This window comes from Mus caroli, unplaced genomic scaffold (genome assembly GCF_978045245.1).
Source record: "Mus caroli unplaced genomic scaffold, Mus_caroli_1 scaffold_2, whole genome shotgun sequence".
NCBI classification, from domain to species: Eukaryota; Metazoa; Chordata; class Mammalia; order Rodentia; family Muridae; genus Mus; species Mus caroli.
Window position 1 is genome coordinate 67,023,889 of NW_028227257.1, and position 21,871 is coordinate 67,045,759.

At 41.7% G+C, this 21,871-nt stretch overlaps 1 protein-coding gene across 4 annotated transcripts in view; it reads right to left on the bottom strand.

The window, feature by feature from the left end:
• The window catches only part of Fmn1 (formin 1), a 368,942-nt gene that overhangs the window by 218,822 nt on the left and 128,249 nt on the right, over positions 1-21,871 (bottom strand). For all 4 annotated transcript variants that reach the window (XM_085834577.1, XM_029474561.2, XM_085834578.1 and 1 more), the window contains one exon: positions 845-906. In XM_085834577.1, the coding sequence (XP_085690703.1) occupies positions 845-906 (62 nt within the window). The remainder of the gene's footprint in view (positions 1-844; positions 907-21,871) is intronic.

The window sequence follows — 21,871 nt, forward strand, 5'->3', positions numbered from 1 at the left end:
CCTATTTGTCAACAGAAACGGGCTGCACAGGAAGAATATTCAACCCACAGGTTCATTAAAATAGCACATTTATAAATAAACCCTATTCAGTTACTCCAGAATACATCCCGTTTCCAAACATGCTGTGCACTCTGCATTATAATTTCTATTTGTCAGTAAAATTTAAGAGGAGGGATATTATAGCCACAAGCTGATGAAAGTGGCAAATAGTGAGTTAGCGTGAGGGAACAGATTCAAATTTGCTGCTACTCCTTCCTGGGTAATACACAGGGCTACTGCCCACTAATAAACTAGACTCAAGGTCTGATTCACCATCCAGCAGCTTGAAATTAAGATTCTGAACTTCCTGCTATATGTCTTACAAGTAAACATTAACCCTAGACACTGATAATTAGAAGGCAAACAGAGGCAGGGCTGCTGGCACCTGTCAGCTCGCCCTGGGGACACAATGACTCATCCCTTTATCTGAATGATCTCTTATACAGCAGGGAGGGGCTAAGAGGCACGCAGAGGAGTGCATGGAACAGAAATGACTTACAGGGTGGACAGCACCATCAAGTTTTAAAATACTTCTCGTGAGCAGTAGAAGTCTCAATACTCTGTCTTCTTTCCTGATTTGAAACACAGAATTATACTTCTAGCCAAATCCAAAGGCATTTATGGTGATTTTTCTGTTTAAAGTCAGAAACTAGAGTTTATTAAGTGCCACATCCAAGGCTTTCATCCCAGAGTGATGTTGGTGCCCTTTGGCAGTTGGGAGCTGCAGATACTATCTAGTTAAATACTCAATACCAGGGAAAGATCACCATCAGAAGGCCAGTTCAGTAGAAACAAAGAGATATACCTGCAGGGTTTCGATTTCTTCTTTGTGCTCCCTCTTCAGATGTAGGATAGCAGCCTGGTATTCTGGAAGATCACAAGAGAAGCCAGTTACAAAGGAGCATGAAATGAGTCAAGAGAATTCATGGGTGCATCACCTGAATCCCTGCTGGGAGCCACCCTCCAAACAACCCAAGGTGTGGACGAGGCTTGGACAGGAAGGAGAGCTGTTAGATACGGCCAGGATTGGGAAAAGGGGAACTCATTCCCTTGGACACATCCTGTAAGACCAAAAGTGCCAAATTCAGCAGCGAGGGCAGGGTTAAAAAGAGAAGAGGCGCATGAGTGAGTGCCAGATAAAGAATAGGTCAGGTGTTTGTCCTCAAGGAGCTGAAAGTTCATGCCCCACAGAGAACAAACATAGATGTGTTAAGAGAGGTTAGAAAAGAAACTTTCTATCTGAGAGCACGGGGCTCTATTTTTTAACTCTGTTTAAAAAAGAAAACACACAGAGAGACAGACTCTAATGCTGGGCCCTTTCTAGACTCTTGATCAACAGAGAAAGCAAAGATTATTTGTCATTTGAAGGAGAGATTCCTGAGAGAACTGAGGCTGAAAGCAAGACAAAAATAAATTTCTAGTCCACTTTTCATCTGGATATAATGAAATTCATCCCAAAAATATGACCCCTACGTACACAGGAGCTGCAGCCAGCTACTAAAACTGCCACCCCACTGGCTGTGTATAGGAAACAGCTCCATTTTCAGCAGAATAGCTAATGTGCATAGAACCACACAGACATTCACACTGCAGAGGACTGTAAAGCAAGATGCTGTGACCACTGACTTTTGTGGGACAAATCAGTTTTTTACAAGTGTGTTCTGGGTCACAAGTCTGGATTGCAACAAACAGAGCATTCCTCTAATTCAGTATCCTAAGTTAGGCAGACATACTGGGGCTCCAGTTCAAAGAGGAAGACCATAGGTAAGTCCCACCAGGAGAGGAGCTGGGTGGTTGAGGGATATGCCTAGCCACACTGCAGCCCTTCAGGGACCGTGCTCCAGTGATGATGCTGTGGGCTCTCTATGTAGACCATACCATGAATCAAAGCACTCATTGCTATCCCCACAACCACCGATGTAGTCTGAGCCATCGTCATTTTTCCCTGCTCTCCATCCTCCTTTTCAGAGGGTGCCTCACTCCCCTCTCACCAGCATCAAAACTGATTCTCCTCATGACAGTCTGCACAATCTATTAAAGTCTATCCAGACTGTGTCTGCCTTCTGGCTTTCCATGGAACTTGGCATGAAGACTCCTACCTGTAGGAGCTGGGGCGGTAGCTTGGTAGCTACAATGCTTTCTGCACAAGCATGAAAACTGGAGTTCAGATACCCAGCACCCAAATAAAAGCCAGATATGTAGCTGAAGAACTTAACCAGAGGACTAGAGACAGGTGGAAGTCAAGGGCTCACTGGCCAGACAGTCTAGCCAAAGCAGAAACATTCGGGTTCTGTGAGAGGCCCTGTACCAAAAAAATGTGGCTGAGAGCCATTGGGGAAATCACCAGACATCAAACTCTGTGTCCATATTCCTACCACACAGGTATGTGAGAGAACACCTACACACATGAGCACACAGGTATACACAGAGAGAGAGAGAGAGAGAGAGAGAGAGAGAGAGAGAGAGAGAGAGAGAGAGAGAGAGAGAAAGAGAGAGAGAGAGAGATCTGTCTCCTCTCACCTAACATTACTCCTTCTTCTTGTCCACTTTATTACAGGGACACTGGCTTCTTGCCAACTCCTAAATTTGCTAGATGCTTTTCTAATGAACTTTGAGGTAGAGTTCCAACCTATGTTACAATAAATATGTGAACCCCAGTCAATCCAACTTATAGAGCAGTCAAAGGAAACCAGTTGATTCAACATTCTTGAAAGAGGAATGCCCTACCCTCCCCTGAAATCACACAACTATTTTGTAGAATTATTCATTTTATATAAAATGTGTCTGTGAGGGTGTGACATATAGAATTATGACTGACTTGCTAACAAATTGACAAAAGAGGCCCCTGCAAAACCAGCACCAAGCAAAGTATGATCTGTCACCTCCTTAAGCAAATATTTTGGCTAAGCATTCTGCCATTACAGGTGGGAGCAAAGTGCACCCTGATGTCAGTAAGAGTAATAGAAGGAACTGCAGCCTTTATTAATGGGATTGTTCATTTAAGTCCTCATCTCACAAGGGAACAGGTCAGAATAGAAAGGTCCCTCATAGGGCTGGCAGATGACTCAATAGATGGAGGTCCTTATCACCAGGCCTGACAGCCTAAGCTTGAGCCGCAGAACCTACATGGTGAAAGAGAAGACCTGACTCCTGAAAGTTGTCTCTGTCCTCCACACATGCACTGAGGCATGCTCACTAACACACACACACACATATACACACACACACACACACACACACACACACACACACAAAATCACACACACACACAAAATCACACACACACACATACCCTCACATACATATACATACTCGCATGGTCACACACACATACATACACATACACACACAGACACTCATATACACATTTATACAATCACATACACAAACATTCACACATATATATGCACACACAGTCATACAACACACATACACACACACATAGACACACACATATATATACTCACACACACACATATACACATACACTACACTAAATCTAATAAAAAATATGAATAAAAGTTCCCAAATAATCCTGAACCAGAGCCACACTGATGGTTTCCACGCGTGCCTTATGAGAGGTGATCTGCCCTGCAAACACCTTAGAGTAGCTTGGGGCATGTTCTTAGGGAGGATCACCATCTTCCTGAGATGCAAGTACAAGACCAAGGATGCTACTAATAGTAAAGAAGAGAACTGATACAAGGTATTTCATGGCTGAGATTTTGTTCATGTGAGACAGAGGAACAGAGATTTTAAATCTAAGGACGTGAACGTGGTAAATTCCACTGCAGTCACCAGACACTCCATGAAAGCTAAGAAATTAATGAAAATATTTTGCACCAGAAAAGAGGCAGTATTTTGCTTGTTCATTTGTTTTTTTAACACTTTAGATGAAAGACAGAAAATCTCTTTAGTGGCAGAATTCAACTTTCTGCGGAACAAACACACAAGAACTTCTGTCCACAAAGTTCCTTTTTAATCAAGCACTTAAGCTAACTCAGGGCTTCCCTTGGTGGCTTCCTGATCTGCTCAAAGTAATGGGGCATCTTTTCTGCTGCTGAATGCCTTGGCAGAGTCTCCAATTTGCCAAAGGCGGAATCAGAAACGATTTAAGTAATACAGAAGATACAGGCCCACCACAGCTGTAGTCTACACCTGACTGTGTTCACATCAGTCAGTATGAAACGGTGAGCACTCTTTTATATAGTGCTGGCCTCCAGAACAGACCTAAGCACTCACTACAGACTTCCAAGAAGACCTTTTCATAGATAAGCCTACACGACAGAGGAGGAAACGGAGATGCTCAGGTGAACATTCTCCCCAGAGCCACAAGCCGTAAATGTCAACAACATTCAGGTCCAGAGAGGCATGCTATTTATCCCGGGGACTGTGAGCTTGATATGACTCTGTTTCTTTGGTTAGGTAAACATGAAGTACACACAAAACCCAGAAGCCCTGGAAACTTTAAGGTTCCTAGCTTTGTCCAAACACTAGAACACCTCAAAACTTTGAACTGTTTTCTCTAAGTTGTGAAGACAGACACTATGCCACTGCTCAGCAGTCAGGAGCTGCTCTTCCGGAGGATCCAGGTTAAAGTCCCAGAGCCCATTTCGTTGTGGTTCACAACCATCTCTAAGTCCAGCTCCAGGGAATCCCATTCCCTAGTTTGGCCTCTGCAGGCACCAGGCTTGCACATAGTACACAAATATACACAAGGGATTTAAAACCCCACCCATATAAATATCACATTTTTAAAAGTTCAAAATTAATTATTTAAAAGGAGGTCTTATCTGTTTTTAATGCCAAGGTTTGAGGGAAAGGAGTTCAAAGAGAACAGTGTAAGGTCTAACATCTAATAATATTGATAGAAGTTAGGTGCTTGTCCATTCTCTCTAGACTTGAGGCCAATAGTAACAGCTTATTGTTAAATCAGATTTCTACTTACCCTCTCTTTCACACATACATAGATCCTTGACTTCTCTCACCCTACCCTCCTCCCTTCCCCCACCCCACCCACACCCCCATATGAAGAAATTAGACATTTTCTGATTACCTAACTATTGAGAGTCACGGCTGTATTTCTGTCTGGGGATTCTGGCTTGTCCCACTTAGCCTCCTTTTGGACACTCCCACTGTCTCCTATCTTTACACTTTAAAATCTATCTTTCAATCTTCAAAGGCAAGGAAGCTTTCTCCAAGGCATGCTCGATGAGGGCTCAGTGCTTCGGAAGCGGGGCATGTACCACCCACACTATTTAGAAGTGTAGATCCTTACTACTGTGATGCATCTGCCTACTGACCTGGAAACTTGGAAATGCTACAGAAGCAGCTAAGCGTCACTACACATGGGGAAGTCTTGCCTGCCACTGCTTCAAGATGAGGTTCATTCCTGAGATTCCACCTCACACCAGTCGGAGTGGCTAAGACCAAAATTTCAGGTGACAGCAGATGCTGGCAAGGATGCGGAGAAAGAGGAACACTCCTCCATTGTTGGTGGGATTGCAAGCTGGTACAAACACTCTGGAAATCAGTCTGGCAGTTCCTCGCAAAATTGGACATACTACTACCAGAATAGCCAGAAGCTGGGAAGAAACCCGATGTCCCTCAACAGAGGAATGGATACAGAAAATGTGCTACATTTACACAATGGAGTACTGCTCAGCAATTAAAAACAATGGATTTATTAAATTCTTAGGCAAATGGATGGATCTGGAGGATATCATCCTGACTGAGGTAATTGTGAGATACAATTTGCAAAACACATGAAACTCAAGAAGAAGAACAACCAAAGTGTGGATACTTTGTTCCTTCTTAGAATGGGGAACAAAATACCCATGGAAGGAGTTACAGAGACAAAGTTTGGAGCTGAGACAGAAGGAAAGACCATCCAAAGACTGCCCCACCTGTGGATCCATCCCATAAACAACCACCAAACCCAGACACTATTACATATGCCAGAAAGATTTTGCTGACAAGACCCTGATATAGCTCTCTCTTGTGAGGCTATGCCAGTGCCTGCTAAATTCAGAAGTGGATGCTCACAGTCATCTATAGGATGGAACACGGGGCCCCTAATGAAGGAGCTAGTGAAAGTACCCAAGGAGCTAAAGGGGTCTGCAACCCTATAGGAGGAACAACAATGAACTAACCAGTACCCTCAGAGCTTGTGTCTCTAGTTGTATTTGTAGCAGAGGATGGCCTAGTCGGCCATCAATAGGAAGAGAGGCCCTTAGTCTTGGGAAGATCATATGCCCTAGTACAGAGGAATGACAGGGCCAGGAAGCAGGAGTGGGTAGGTTGAGGAGCAGGGCGGGGAAAGACTATAGGGGACTTTGGGGATAGCATTTGAAATGTAAATGAAGAAAATATCTAATAAAAGAAAAAAAAGATAGGGTTCATTTAATTTAAGGGAGAAAAGGTAGATTAAGTGACAATAACAGCCAAAATATTACAAATGTGTGTCAAAGATAAAGTGGCAGAGAACATAAGGAATGAGAGGATGTAATCCCTCACAGAAGAAAACAAATTCAAATTTACCCAGCCATGAGTACATGCAGAAATACTCTCCAATGATTTTTTAAAGCAAATGAAAATATTCATTCATATAGAGCAGACACAAGCCATTTACTCCAAAACCCAAGAACAAAATAAAAATTGAGCTCCTATATTTAGCATACTTAGGTAGGCAAAAAGTGCAGCCAGGTCTCAGTCTGCCATGGCACCTTAAGCAATGTAGCACATGGTAACCACGCTGCAGAGCAAAGAAACAAATACCTTTGTACCTGCCAGAAACAGTGGGAAAGGGATCAAGGAGCCAGCAAGGGTGTAGTACAGGGAAGATGTGTGTGTGCTAGCAGGGTGTTGAAGGTATGATGCAAGTTCTGCTCCATTGATGGATAATTTTTTTTCTTCTTACAGCTGCAATATATAACCCTGGCTGACCCAAAACTTGCTTTGGAGACTAGACTTCAACTCACACAGATCTATCTGCCTCTGTCTCTTTAGTATTCAGATTAAAAGCATGCACCACTATGCCCTGCAATATAACGGTTTTAGCTCTCTCTCGCTCTCTCTCTCGCTCTCTCTCTCTCTCTCTCTCTCTCTCTCTCTCTCTCTCTCTCTCTCTCTCTGTGTGTGTGTGTTATTAAGTTTGGTACCCATGGATGCTAGAAGATGATGTCCACTGCCCTGGGTCTGGAGCTATGGTATGTTGTAACCAGCCTAAACATGGGGTCTGGGAGCTGAACTCCCATCCTCTCCAACAACTGTGGGCACTCACACTCTGAACTGCTGAGCCATCTCTGTAGACCCATGCTTGATTCTTTTGATGTTTCACTGTTAACAATTTCCAAAGTTTCCTTCCTTTTCAGCTCCCATATATGAGCCAAAGGGCAAGAAAGCCCTTAACCATGACGAGAGAGCCAGACCACACAAATTACAAATTACTGCCCATAAGTGGGCACCCTCACCCTAGCCATGACCCCTAATACCATGAAATGCCAGGCCAATCCCCTCTCTCTTCCTCAAGTCATGTCAGACCAGCCTTGTAGGCTTGACCTATTTGTCCTGAAAAATCTCAGGATGTACTCAAAAACAAAACCAAACCAAAACAAACCCTTTCACATGTTCTGTGTGGATTTAATGTACACAAGGTCTCAGCATCTGAATCAGATTAGGGGCAGAAGGTCCATGTTGTCCCTTCAAAAAGAATGAAGCTGTACAGAGGTTAAGTGGATAATGGAGCAACTGATTATCTTTCTATATGTACACAATAATAATAATAATTTCTTCACCCAAACAACACAGCACTGAACAGCAAATGAGAGAAACACCATAATTCAGTGATTATAATTCTCAATACCAATTTCTTTAGGCAGAAACATAAGAATTACCAGCATTAAAAGATGAGGAGTGGGAGTGGGTGGGTAGGTTGGTGAGCAACCTCATAGAAGCCGGGGGGCTGGGGGAAGGGATAGAAGAGTTAAGTGGGAAGGGGGATAACATTTGAAATGTAAATAAATAAGATAACCAATATAAAAAATGAGGAGAGCCCTCAACTCCCTAAGCTTACTAATATCCTGTTGTTCTGTGCCAATTGCTTGGGGAATTAAAATACTAATTCTCACAGAGTGATGCTATTAGGAGGTGGGATCTCTGAGTGCAAACTGGGTCAGGAGGAAAAAAGTTACCACGAACCAATGCATGGAATTGTGTCCTTTTAAAAGAGTCTCCCTTTTATCTCCTTCACCTTGAGGAGACATAAGAAGTATCTACCCAACAGGAACATAGACAGTTGTGAACCAGAAAATGGATCCTCCCCCACCCTGGTTGTAACCTTGAACTTGGACTTCCCAGTCATCGAAACTGTAAGAAAAGATTTTCTTTTGTTTATAAGCTTCACAGCTTATGGAATGTTTGTTAGAGTAGCTTGACCAGATAGCTTCTCTCGCCGAGCCAGGCACTGAATGAGCACTGAGTGTAGATAACAGTGAGAAGAACAGAATGCGTGCCCAAACTCAAAGGTCTTTCGAGGTTTACATCTTTGATATGTAAGGAGCTTCATGGCAGACCGTCTGGTATGAAATCATTAAATCTGTGTTGTCTCAAAAGACCTTACTTGCTCTTCTCTAAATGTTTTATTTGCAGATGTGGATTGGAGCACTGCTAGAAAATTATTCATCTACTTCCACCCTGTTTCCTTTGATGTATAGAAAATCCCCTTGCTTTCGATTCTGCCACCTGACTAGCTTCAGCTGCTGAAATACAGGGGGTTATGAAGAGAAAGGCCTTAGATTTGATGACAGCTTTGCTTGCCTCTCTAAGTGCTGTTCTGCTTTTAGGTAAGAACACACCTTGAGTGCCTGTTACTTCCTCAGCCCGGGTCCCAGAGATGCACAGACCCAAACCCTAGGCACAGTAGACAGGGAAGCAAGCTTGGAAAGGCCCAGCCTAGTTCATATAAACCAACACATGTTCTCTTTATCCATGCAAAGAAATGGTTGTTACTCGGAGCTGTTAGATGTTTCACTGGCTTGTTACACAGCATTCATTGTTGCTGCTGGCAAGCAACCGTTAATGACCATGCTTGGCAAGTTTTCAGCTCCCTGCATATATTTCAGAGAATTAGAGACATGAGACATATTCTCCCCCAGGCAACATAGACTCGCACATGAAGCAATTAATGAACCCAAATAAACATCTATATACGGCTTTATACTAAAAATCTGAGCAAGGAACAGCACTTGTGTCTTTTGGCTCTGGGAGCCTGATGTACAACAGGTTCAAAGGTCAGTGTTCATAGCTGGGACTCTGAACATCACCTGTTTTAAGCATTGAGAGCCTGACCCCATTGCTGGGTTACCTCAGAGAAAGTAGCCATTCCATCAAATCCTACCTGCCTTGGACAAGCTGCCTTTTCACTTCGTTTTCTTACTCCGATTTCCTGTTCTATTAGGATTAAAATGCCAAGCAGTTTAGAATTCCAGGATGCCAGCATAATCAAGCTTTCTATTTCTACTCTTCAAGACACACACTGAGAATAAAATGTAAAAAACAAAACAAAACAACTAAAAGTACCTGATTCTACCACTAGATGGCAGTCATAACACTGCACATTGGAATGTCCTAAGAAGCACCACAACAAATGCTGAAGGCTTGTTAGGTTGGAAGGATGAGGGGAAGGCCCGCCTGGCCTGGGGGTGAGGAACTGAACCAAAGCTAAGAACGCCTCTCATTCAGAAAGAGAATGGATGTGGGGCCACTTGAGAAGAAACAGAACAAATGCAGGATTTTTCCAACCATAAATCTAAAAAAACACAAACATGACCCAATGGGCTTCTGGGTGTTCTAGGCTAAAATTTGCTCGGCCCTCTTCCATGTCTATGCAGCACTGATAACTCAATGATAACGCAAGAGAATCAAATCACAGGTGAGTTGCTAAACAGAACATCCTAGACAGCTGAGTGATAAAGCAACCATGTGATGTCAGGTGGCAAGGGGCAGGACAGTTAGCTCACAGTCACCAGGACTTAGTTCCCTTAGGGGTGGAGAATCTAAGGCTTTTAGCTCACAAACTAGCGAGGTGTGCTTCCCTGGGTGGGAAGAAGAGCTGAACAAACCATCAGCTAGGCACCAAAGAGCAAGCTTCAGATCTTAAATCCGCCGTGCCACGCTTGTGCCAATGACTACTTATACAGCATCTGTACCAAAGTGGGTAGGAGCCCCAAGACACCATGCCTATGAGATGTACTTCCAATCTGTAGGTCTTGCATAGACCAGGAGAAACAACTGCAAAATACACGGCTCCTCAAATTATTCTATAGATAGGAGCCTTTGGGCCAAACCTCTAACTTGCACCATAGAGAAAACAAACAATCAAGGCAGACGAGATCAACAATAGAAATATTAAATCACCCAATAGAAAATTTAAATATCAAATGCACTGAAATGTTTTGCTATTTTCGGAATCTGTACCTAGTCTAAAATAAGAAGAATCACTGCTAACAAAAATGACGATATCACACTTTTAAAATAAGGCTGAGAAAACAACACTGGTGATTACAGAGACTTGACATGGCAAACCTGAACACAGGCACCAAGATAAAAAAAAACCTCAAGCACTCTCACATAAACTCTAGTCCTAAAAGCATTTTTGAGTAGAAGATACTGAAAATTAAAAGGTTTTCATGGCATAAGAAAAGAAAATTAAGAAAGAATCATAGAGCTAGGGAAGGGACACAGCAGGTAAAAGCGCTTGTGTAAGCATAAAGACCTGAGTTCAAATCCCTAGCATTCAAAAACAACACCCCCCCAAAAAAAAACAAACAAACAAACAAACAAAACAACTCTAGCCTCCTGTACTGCAGCCCTGTAGGAGTGAGGAGATATGAGGCTCTTCAAGGGCTGCTGACTGCCAGCCTAGCTTTCAGGTTCACACACACACACACACACACACACCTGTCTCAAGGAAATAAGGTTGAGCAGCAGCTGGCAATTAAGGAACTTTGGCATTGATATAGAGATAGCAAAATGGCCCGTGCTGTGATGTATTTGTGTGTGTGGAGCTCAGAGGGCAACTAGCAGAGTAAATTTTCACCTTATGGGTCCCAGGGATTGAGCTCAGATCCTGAACTTGTTAGCAAAGGCCTTTACCCATCACGCCATTTCACTGACTAGTACTCATTGTATTTATCAAGCACTTCAGCAAATTTCAAAAATAATGGCGAAACTTGAGACAAATCCATTAATGTAGAATTAGTGTACCAATTTTCACAGTATATTTATTGAGTTGCATACTGCTAATGAGAGTCAACATGTTGATTTTATATAATTCATAGAACTATATCAATAAATCATGTCTTGAATTAAAATAAAATAGAATGCATCAGTAGAGAAGCATCTGCGATTATTTTGTTAACTATATGTAATGTGTCTGCTACTATGCTTTCTAAATCTTTATGTTTGCTCCCATAGATTACTGATGCTATTCGCCAAGCTCCTGGAGGAAAGCTCCCTATTCTTTTATTATGGGAAATGGTTACTGAGTAATAACCAGCCAAGCTCCCAGCTATATGTGGCAAAAAAATAAGCAGGAATTTATGCCACTCCCTTAACATTGTGGAGGAGGGGGATGGAAAGAATATAAGAATTAAGGGAGGGGTGAACTGCTGTGTAATTATTTCCTCTCATTGAAAAAATCCCTTCTGAAAGGAAGAAGTAACCTTGTAAAACTCAAGGAGTAAAGGAAACTTACAAGTCTCAGACTAAATCATATAAAGCCTGAGGAAGTTCCTGAAATTTACAGGCTTCACAAGGCCCCTCCACAGTGTTGTATAATGGGTAACTAATTTCTGAGAAGACATTGATTCAGAGCACTGCCTTTAGGTTTTGTAGAGAGTTCCAGGGGTGGAGCTTTTGTGAGTTATTGACCACTGTACTGGTTAGTTTTTATGTCAACCTGACACAAAACAATCTTTGAAGAGGAAACTTTTGTCGAAAAAAACCTGCCCCTATCAGATTAGCCTAGAGGCAAGCTTGTAGGGCATTTTCTTGTTTGACATTGAAGGGCCCAGCCCACTGTGGAGCTGCTTCCAAACCAGAAGCAAAAATGAATAAGCCATGGAGAGCAATAAGCATAAGCAGTGTTCAAACTTGAGTTTCTGCTCTGACTTCTTTTTGTAGTGGAGATGAACTATAAGCTACAAGCTAAACAAACAAACTAACAAACAAAACAAAACAAAACAAAACAAAACAAAAATCTCCTTTCCTCCCTACACAGTTTTTGGTCGTGGTGTTTTTCAAATCAATAAAACCCAAACAGAAACACTCAAACTTTGCATAATCCACCTGTGCTTTGTCACCCACGCTCGCCAGACAAACTCAAAGGTTCACTAAGAGTAATCACCCACATTTCCCTATATCATGGTAGAGCTTTGAACAATGGAGTAAAAGGGGGTATATGAATCATTTTCAGGAAAGATGAAATTATTATCTTATAGTTGTGAAAAACATATATTGGGATAGCATTTGCATAGAACTCGGAAGTCCCAGGTTCTCTATCATCTAGGAAACCATATAAACAGGTAGATTATGGATGACACTCCAGTGGGCTCTGCAAGCTGATGACCACACAAGAAATGCTGGGTTTGCTCACCATCTCTAGAGAGAGCAGCAAAGAAATCTGATACAGGGTTTAGCAGAGGGGGCTTCAACACTGGCTTCAACACTAAATCTCAGAAATACAGAGACAGGGTTAATAAGATACAGATATTATTCTACCTTTATTTTATATCATTTTATAATTATTTATGGTTCTCTCCTGTAAGCAACAATGGATGTATCCAAAATTAATATATGTATGTGCACTCATACATTTTATATGAGAGGAAGTATCACCGAATAGTCAAACAGAAGAAAGCTGAAGTTCACACAGAATGAACACACAGTGCTCAAAGATGACTACATTCTTCATGTGGTATGGATCGGCATGGGCTGCCTGGAATCACACTTTGGTAGAAGCTGCCTGCTTTTTCCCTTGTGCTTTTAATCCGTCGCTGAAAGACCTTTATTTAAGGCTGACAGAGCGAACCTCAGAAGAGAGAATTGAAGGTCAGTCTCTGGAGAGGCAGGTGGAAGTCGGCCAAATGTAACTGGAATGAGAGTGGAATTTTCTCTTAAATCAGGCCAGGCAAGTACCCAGGAGGCTAGGCTACCTGCCCAGGTTTCTAAAGGAGACAAGACACTTGTGCCTCTCACATGGTGGAAAAGTACCCTAAATATATAACATGTTACAGCTGCTTGATTGTTGCCTGTGGCTATACAGTTTAACTGGCATCACCTCTATCGCTCAGAACTGAAGATCATGTGTGTGTGTATATGTGTGTGTATGTGTGTGTGTGTGTGTGTGTGTGTGTATGTGTGTGTGCTCACACATGCATGCTCACTCACACACATGCTTGTAGTTGAACATGCTATTTTTAAGCCTACATCGCTAATTTCTAACATCAAAGGTGAGCAAACCTCTAAGACAAATGGGAAAAAAAAACAACCGATATAATTTGGGGTACAAAGGCAAGTAGTGGCCTCCCTGTAGGAGGACCCACCTACAAAAGAATGTTGAATGCTCTGGCCTCTCCTCCACTGCTATGCGCACAGTTTTGCCAGACACGTAAAATAAAAACATGTGTTCACTTGTGTTGAGAGTGTGGACTTATAGCGACAACAGATGAGATCACGGCATGTGTCACACATGATTACACTAAACATATACTCATTGCTTGTGTGTGAGGTTCACAGTTTTGTCCAGCAACTCGAAGATTTCCAAGCGTTCTTGTTGGAAACTGCATGCAGCAGGCTAGCAATGTGTAGAAACTTGGGGCTATGCATGCACACGGGTAGGGACCATCAGGGAGATTCCTTGGCATAGCCAGAAATTACACATTTCTTACAAGCCTTTTTATTTTTATTTTTTTCCTTTTTTTAAAATTAGGTATTTTCCTCATTTACATTTCCAATGTTATCCCCAAAGTCCCCCATACCTTCCCCCCCCACTCCCCTCCCCCCCTCACTCCCACTTTTTGGCCCTGGTATTCCCCTGTACTGGGGCATATAAAGTTTGCAAGTCCAATGGGCCTCTCTTTCCAGTGATGGCCGACTAGGCCATCTTTTTACAAGCCTTTTTAAAAGAACCCAGATTGTGCTGTTCCTTGTGGTCACTGTTTAAGGATCCCTGTCCCCCCTCTCTGAGTAACAATATCTTTCTAAGATAACTGACTTCCTCAGGATAGATTCAGTGAGAAATTGCTAGTTTTCCAAGCAAACAAGATGAACAATGAGACACTAAAATAGAGCTAAAACATATATGAATACGGACAAGTCTCTACTTGCCCTTCTTGTACGGACGGAGCTGAGAATACCATGAACAAGGCCATACAAAAAAAGAGCACTCACTGATTCCACTAAAACACAGTGCGAAATAAAATAGCTTCGGAGGCTGCAACAAGACACAGGCCTCTTATGTGCTCAGCTAAGTAGCTCCGATCTTTCTACAGTGATATTAACCTCAGAATCACGAACATAAATAAGACAATCAGGGAACTGTGAAAGTCAAAACTTTTCCACCAGCCAACCCATTTCATTATCTCATGAAGCCTTGACCCTGCTATTCTATTGGTTTTCTAGGGCTGGCTTATAACCTATGGAGGCTGATCCTGGCTCATTCCTGGATATCCCAGCCCCAAAGACAGAAATCTGGCCGTTTGGGGGGTTTTGTTTTGTTTTGTTTTTTAAATGCTCTCCAGGTGGCTTTGATAAGGTAGCCAAAATAGAGGGTATTGGCTTTTGTTTGCTTGCTTTGTTTTGTTTTATTCTCAAGCCATAGTGACATGAGGCTATATTTACCTCTCAGTTTTAAACGATATGCTCTGTATTTGACAATTCAAGCTCTGCTCTCTCCAGTCGATGAAGCTACAGAGTAGACACTGCAGTCAACTAAGAGCTAATAATACAGTAGAGTTAAATTCTTGTTATCTTATTGTATGCAGTTCCCCTAAATGTCTAGCATCTAGGAGGACTTACAGAGAAAAGCAATTCTTTGTTTGTTTTTCAAGACAAGGTTTCTCTGTGTTTCTCTGGCTGTTCTGGACCTCTCTCTGCAGACCAAGCTGGTCTTGAACTCAGATCTGCTTGCCTCTGCCTGCCTAGTGCTGGGATGAAAGACATGCCATGCACTACCATGCCAGGCTGAGAAAAGCACTTCTAAATAAAGTGTCTTCAAATTCTTCCACCTCCCTACTGATGCAATGATCCCATAAAGATTTGTTTTAGGAGCCTGAGAATAATGCAATTGAAAAGGAATAAATTTACCATTACAGGAAATGGCATTGGCATAAGTAATCTCCTACAAATTAAGGCCACTCTGTAGTCGTATCCGGTTGTGTAAGCACTTTCCTCCCAGATTTAAGACTCCCATTCAGAAGGAAACTTATTAAGACACAGGATGTGATGCAGGAGGTGAAACAATAACAGATGCTCTAAGTGGAGGGGAAACATAGTATCCTACAGTGAAGCTTCTTTAAACTCAAGAAGTAAACAATCCAGTGGTTTCAGGAAGTCCCTAAAACCAATCAGATTCACCTGGCCCTTCTATTTTCAAGCATATATAACCAGTAGGGACTGCTAAGACAAGCAGAGCTGCCTTTTGGAGGCCCAGAGAAGTTGAGGTTTCTAGGAAGGACACTGTCTAACCTGTTTGGTTTTTTTTTGGTTTTTTTGGTTTTTTTTTTTTTTTTTTTTTTTTTTTTTTGGTTTTTCGCCACTTGCAAGTTTGGACTTCACTCCAGGTTTTCAGCTGGGGTGGGCTTTGGTAATTCAGCTGTCTTTAGATAGTTCTGCTTCGGTAAGCAACCACATGCCTGTACTCATAAGCGACCCTAATAAAAATGTGGTTCCCCAAATGGGGATTTGGTGATATCCCCTCTTTGAGGTCTTGGCTATTCTGTATCTGGGGTAAGACATCTGTTCATGTTTCCCCAGGAATTATGCCATGCATATATAAAACAAAACTGTAAGATCACAGATTTTAAAGATATATTTTCTGATGCTGCAGAGGTGAGTCCTCCTCCCTCAAAATCCTTACAAGAAAATGAAGGAGAATAATCAAATCACCCATTTAACTAATAACAGAGAATCTCATGTCTGTACGTATTTGGAATTACACTTTATGGTCACACAAGGGGAAAAATACACATAGCTGTTCAGCTGGGGACCGATTGTTTGACTGCCAGGCAGATATATTTTCTACCATTCTTTAAAGCCTCTTGATAGTATTAAAATGGAATCAAATGCTCAGAGTAAAAGAAGAGGCAGAGAATGGGGTTTTGAGAAGGGATAGAGAGTTATTTGAAGTAGCAGTTGCTGTGAGTGGAGTATAGGCTGGAAATGCAGAGACAGTGGCAGGCGGAACATCTCCCACATAAAATCAGAGAACATAGTATTGTGGGCCCACACATAGCCAGAGAATACAGACTCACAGTGACAGAACCTCGACAGTTACAGAATTCTCCTCTAATGTTTTTTGCAGTTCAGATTAAGAGTAGGAAGGAACAAGAATAAGAATTTCTCCATAGCTGGGGATTCCCAGATGTCTGTCCCTTAATGAAGTTACGATATTACTAGTACTATAGAGTGCCACAGAATTCCAGAGAAGGAAGGGCTCACAGACACAGGAACATGCATGGAGTCAAGTTTCCAAGGAAGAAACTGGGTATGCATTTGCAGAAGGCTGAGGAAGATCCCAGAACAGTAGAAAGTGGTGGGAGAAACAAGAGATGTTAAAAGTCCATAAATTACATATCATTAATTGACTAAACTGGAAGAAAAATCTCTTGGAATTAAGAAGTAAGTTAGAATAAAACAAAAAAGATTACAAATGGTCTTCAAGGGAAATTAGAGACTGGGATTTTAGGACATTGTGCCATGGGTGTACCAAGAAAAGATAGCTCTTGATAATCACAGAACACACTGCAAGGCTCCAAGGGACCCAACGATTGTAGGATGCTTTGTTCATTGATGTCTAGTCCTTTAATATGTTTTGGTTTTTAGTTAAGGCCTCTCTTTCAAGAAGCTTGCAATAAAATAGATCCTTAAGTTCATGAGGTTATTATAGTCTGGGTAAAATTAAAAACCAAATGAATAACAGTCAACTCTTCCTTAGAATTTTATATTTTTATACACAGCATTTCATGCTTTGCAAATGACTCACTTCCACAAGTGTAGAGCTAGAAGTCACCATTCTAACATGCATTAGTACTCTGTTCCACAAAGAAAAAAGTTTGCAATGATAACTGCATATACAAATAGTAGATATAGACAATGTATACCATACATTAAACAAAATATACTACTAATAGTACAATAATTCTCCTAAGACTTTTAAGTGCAATGATAACACTACCACCTCCATATTAGAGGAAAAGAAACCAAGACACAGGAAGGTTAATAAATTGCTTACAATTACAGAGGTAATATGCTAGAGAGCCAGTATTTGGGCTCAGAAAACCTAGCTCCAAAAGCTAAACTAAGAACATACACAGTACTGAGTTCTGAGGAGGAGGAGGAAAGAAACATTATGAGGTCAGCTGGGTGTAGTGGCACACACCTTTATCCCCAGCACTCTCGGTGGCAGGGGCAGGCCAATCTCTGTAAGGTCAGCTCAAGGTCAGCCTGATCTACAAAGCAAGTTCCAGGACAGTCAGGGTTGTACACAGAGAAACTATATCTCAAAAAAAAAAAAAAAAAGAAAAAAGAAAAAAGAAAACAAACAAACAAACAAAACCCAAAACCAAGAAGACAGACAGACAAGAAAACACTATGATATGCAAATCTGAGATTTATACTCAAAAAAAGGAATGGGCACTGAAGAGTTTGTGCCTGATGCACTTGACAATTTGGGCAAACCAGAGAGGCCTTGCATCCCACAAAATAGGTCATAGCAGGCCTGATCTTTCCCAGATACCAGTGGTCCTGGACACCACTGGTCAGCACCAACTCATCTTTGTCAGCTGGGAAGCCCTTCCATATGTCCATTTTAAATCCATTGCATCTTTAAGAATATATAAGCTTTTATTCTTCCAGATATGTACTTCATTCCATTAATATAATACCTGTAGTTACATCTGCAGTTGTTCCGAAACAGAGATGCCACAGTTGAATGAGCATCTAGGTACCCAGCTACCAGAGTATATAGCCTGAGGCTGTACATCATCTACACCTTTCATAACCAGCAAGCTGGAGGCCAGGCCCATGAAATTTATGCACTTCATTTACAGCTCACTGCCTTAGTTGCTATGGTAACAGATGCCACAGAAATAGAAAGTCACAGCAATGGTCGACATTTCCCTTAACATAGGAACAAAATGTTCAATTTTGCTGATCATCAAAGATAGAGTAATGGAATGGTGATATTCCATTATTATGTTCCTCTTTTAAAACCTCCCAGTCACAAAATCCAGTGTCTAGAAATCAACAAATAACAGCTTTGCTATTGTAATTATCAATGACAAAATGGTTACTTATGGCTAGAACTCTGTTAGTAAAATCAGGAACATCTGTTGTAGGAAATGGACACTGCTGATAAGCATTTACGAAGGCAGACACCACAGCACTCTGTTCCATAGGACAGCCAGGGTGACGGGTTAGTAAGAAAGAGAAACTGGTGCTATCTTAGGTAATTATCTCAGATATTAAACATGTACATAAGGAGTTTAGTAAGTATTCCTTTGAAAACATGCCCCCAAAGTAAATTTACAGTACATTCAAGGATCCAGATGCAATTACAATGATCACCAACTTATACTGTTTAATAAACTCAATGTTTTAAGTGTTTACCCACCACTACTGCAATACTGTTGTTAATATCAACATGGTGTGTTCAGTGAAACCAGCTGTTTAACTTCATCAAAGTCCTAAGACTCCATAGGTACTAAAACAGTTGATAAAAGTTTCCCCCTTCTGTTTATGTGCATATGTTTTCTAAGTTTTCTCAACTAGTTTTTGTTACAGGTGGAGTGAAAATAACTCATATAAAAGTGATGAGTTTCTTTGTGTGGCTCTGGTTCTGAGCCAGCGTTGAGGAGTTGCTGTCACTCACACAAACCAGTGACTTACTGATCAGAACATTGAGACCAACAAAACTGATACTGCTTCAGATCCGAGTTCTGCCATGCACGTGCAGGGTACCCAAGGGCTTAGGTTTATCTGCTGCGTTTCTTCGTCTGTCATGGAGATAATTCTGATTCCCATCACAGGGCATTACGAGCCTTCAGATTGATATTTATACAGTGCTGAGAGCAGCATTTGCACCCGGACATAGACAGGATGCCATGTGTCACATCCCCTGAGCAGTATCTGCACCCAGACATAGACAGGATGCCATGTGGCACGTCCCCTTCCTCTTTGACACTTTCTTGAGTATATTCATGATGCCTCACTGTAAGTTCTCACTAGACTTCATCTTAGTCTCTCTTAGTCCCTAGGTCTTCTTCTCCATCTACAATGACTGTCTCATCTAGTCCAAAGTTTTCAACACTGACTTTTGCCTATGCAGTGATTCTCCAAGGCATCACTGCTGCTTGGAAAGCCTCTCCCACTATTCCCCACTTGTAATTCCAAACACAGCTCAACACCTGCTACTGCATGCCCTATTGGTGTCTTAATTTAACTACATACACTTGACCCACCCACTTTCTCCCCCAGTCCATGGAAATTCCACACTTTGGTTGCTCGGGTCAGAAATGGACACTTTATGATTCTTCTCCTCACATTCAATCTGTTAGGAAATTGTAATGGCTCTTCCTCCCAAGTGAATATGGAGAAGTATCTCCACTACTGTCACCATAGTTCAAGATGCCACCTTCTATGAAAATAAGTCTCTTGTCTGAATTCCCATTATTGTCTTCTGGTAGTTAGTTTCCCTGTAATTGTGGGTCGACCTACCCACCCAACCTCCTACCTTGTTTTTCAGTTCAGCATAGCAATCATAGGGAGTCTTTCTAAACAGAAGAACTATTAGGCCACACCCCTGTTCCAATATGTCTGGTAACTCCCATTTCACTTCGCATGCAACCAAGTCAAACAAACCATATGTGGGATTACAATATCCAACATCAAGGGCTCACTCCTTAATCCTCCTACATCACAGAAGCCTTTGACAGTTGACAAAGTCTAGGGGTCACTTCCCAGATAAATAGTGTTACATTTATTTAAAAAAATAAAATAAAATCAATTAGGTTTTTAAATGCTTTTAAGTGCAATGTGACCCATGTGGTCCAGTATTAACACTTTAAATATCGAGATCTAGTGGGAGGTCTGATGTCTTTAAACAGTACTGAGACTTTGTAGAAATAAGCCTTCCACATCCACCAGCTTTGAACTAACTCAGAGAATGCCAGCTGTAACCGTGTGTATTTTCACTCCTAGATGACACCCAGTGATAGTAATCCACAGTTTTAGCTAAGGTTGTAAGAAATTATGGCACAATGGTCTTTTAAGTATAACACAAAACACTGTTCTTCAAATGCTTTTCTCCATGAACCCAAGATGTTTGTAAAAAAATAAGTTTAAAAAAATCTACAAATCCAAATAGAAAAGCCACATACATAAACTTGCACCTAAGACTATTTTTATTTTTGATAGAAATCTCACTTAGTAGCCTTAGATGGCATGAAATTTACAATATAGAGCAGGCTGGCCTTAAACAGCCTCAGCCTTCCAAGTGCTATAAAACTCTTACAATCTTAAAATTGGTGTAAAAGGAAAATTCTTAAGGGGCTGCAGATTTTGATAACACATATTTTACAATATCTACGTTTCTGTTTGATGTTATTCGCAGGCGACTTGACAGACCTTTGAATTCTGCCCCAACCCCTTGGAAGTCCTCAGGTTCTTTATAAAGGAGGATTCTCTGGATTATTTCTGGACACTTCTCCAGCAGCCTAGAGGCTTCACATCTTCTGTTCCCTTTGCCTGTATCCCCATGGCCAACCTCTCATGTCCCTCTGTTCAGGTGCTTGCTCTAGCTACCCCATGTGTCTCCCTAAAAGAACCACTGGTGTGTGTGTGGGGGGGGTTGTAAATCTCGCTGCATTTCCCCCTGTTCTTCTGGCATATGGGTCTATATCAGAAAGTCACACCTAACTTTTACTAAAGTGGCTTGAAGCCCTTCATTGACTTTAGTTTAACTTTATTAAAAATGGACAAATTAGGTAATACTCCAGTTCTTCTCTTGCAAGCCTCCCAGAGGCAACACTTGCCCTGTAGATACAGACACTAAATGGTTCTCTGGGTCCATCACAGTAGGACATGGTCTTTTATGGTGGAAATCCCTATATCCCACTCTCAGTAGGGCCTCCAAAGCTGATCTGAGCTTGAGGAAGAAGGAAGAAGGAGTGGAGAAACTGGTCCAGAATCTTGACTGAGGCCCCGAGTAGGAACTCTTGGATGGACTTGGGACTAAGGTTGGAGAAGGTACTCTAGAGAGCTGGCTGTGTCCTCTGTCACCTTAGGCTCTGGTTAAAACCACTGTGAACCAGGCAGGAAGGCACAGTGAAAGGAGTTTAGCCATGCCCTGGGGTAAGATAAACAAGACTGACATTTCTGTAAAATGATCTGCTTGCTCTGCCATACAGCACTGGCTCATTAGCTGTCAGCTGTATTCGTGTATATTCCCATTCCTAGGTTAAGTCCCAATAACAGAACAGCAACCCCTACTTTCAATGAGGTCTCAGGCGATTTGGGAGCAGCACTTTTCAGACAGTAGATCAAACAGTGTTCT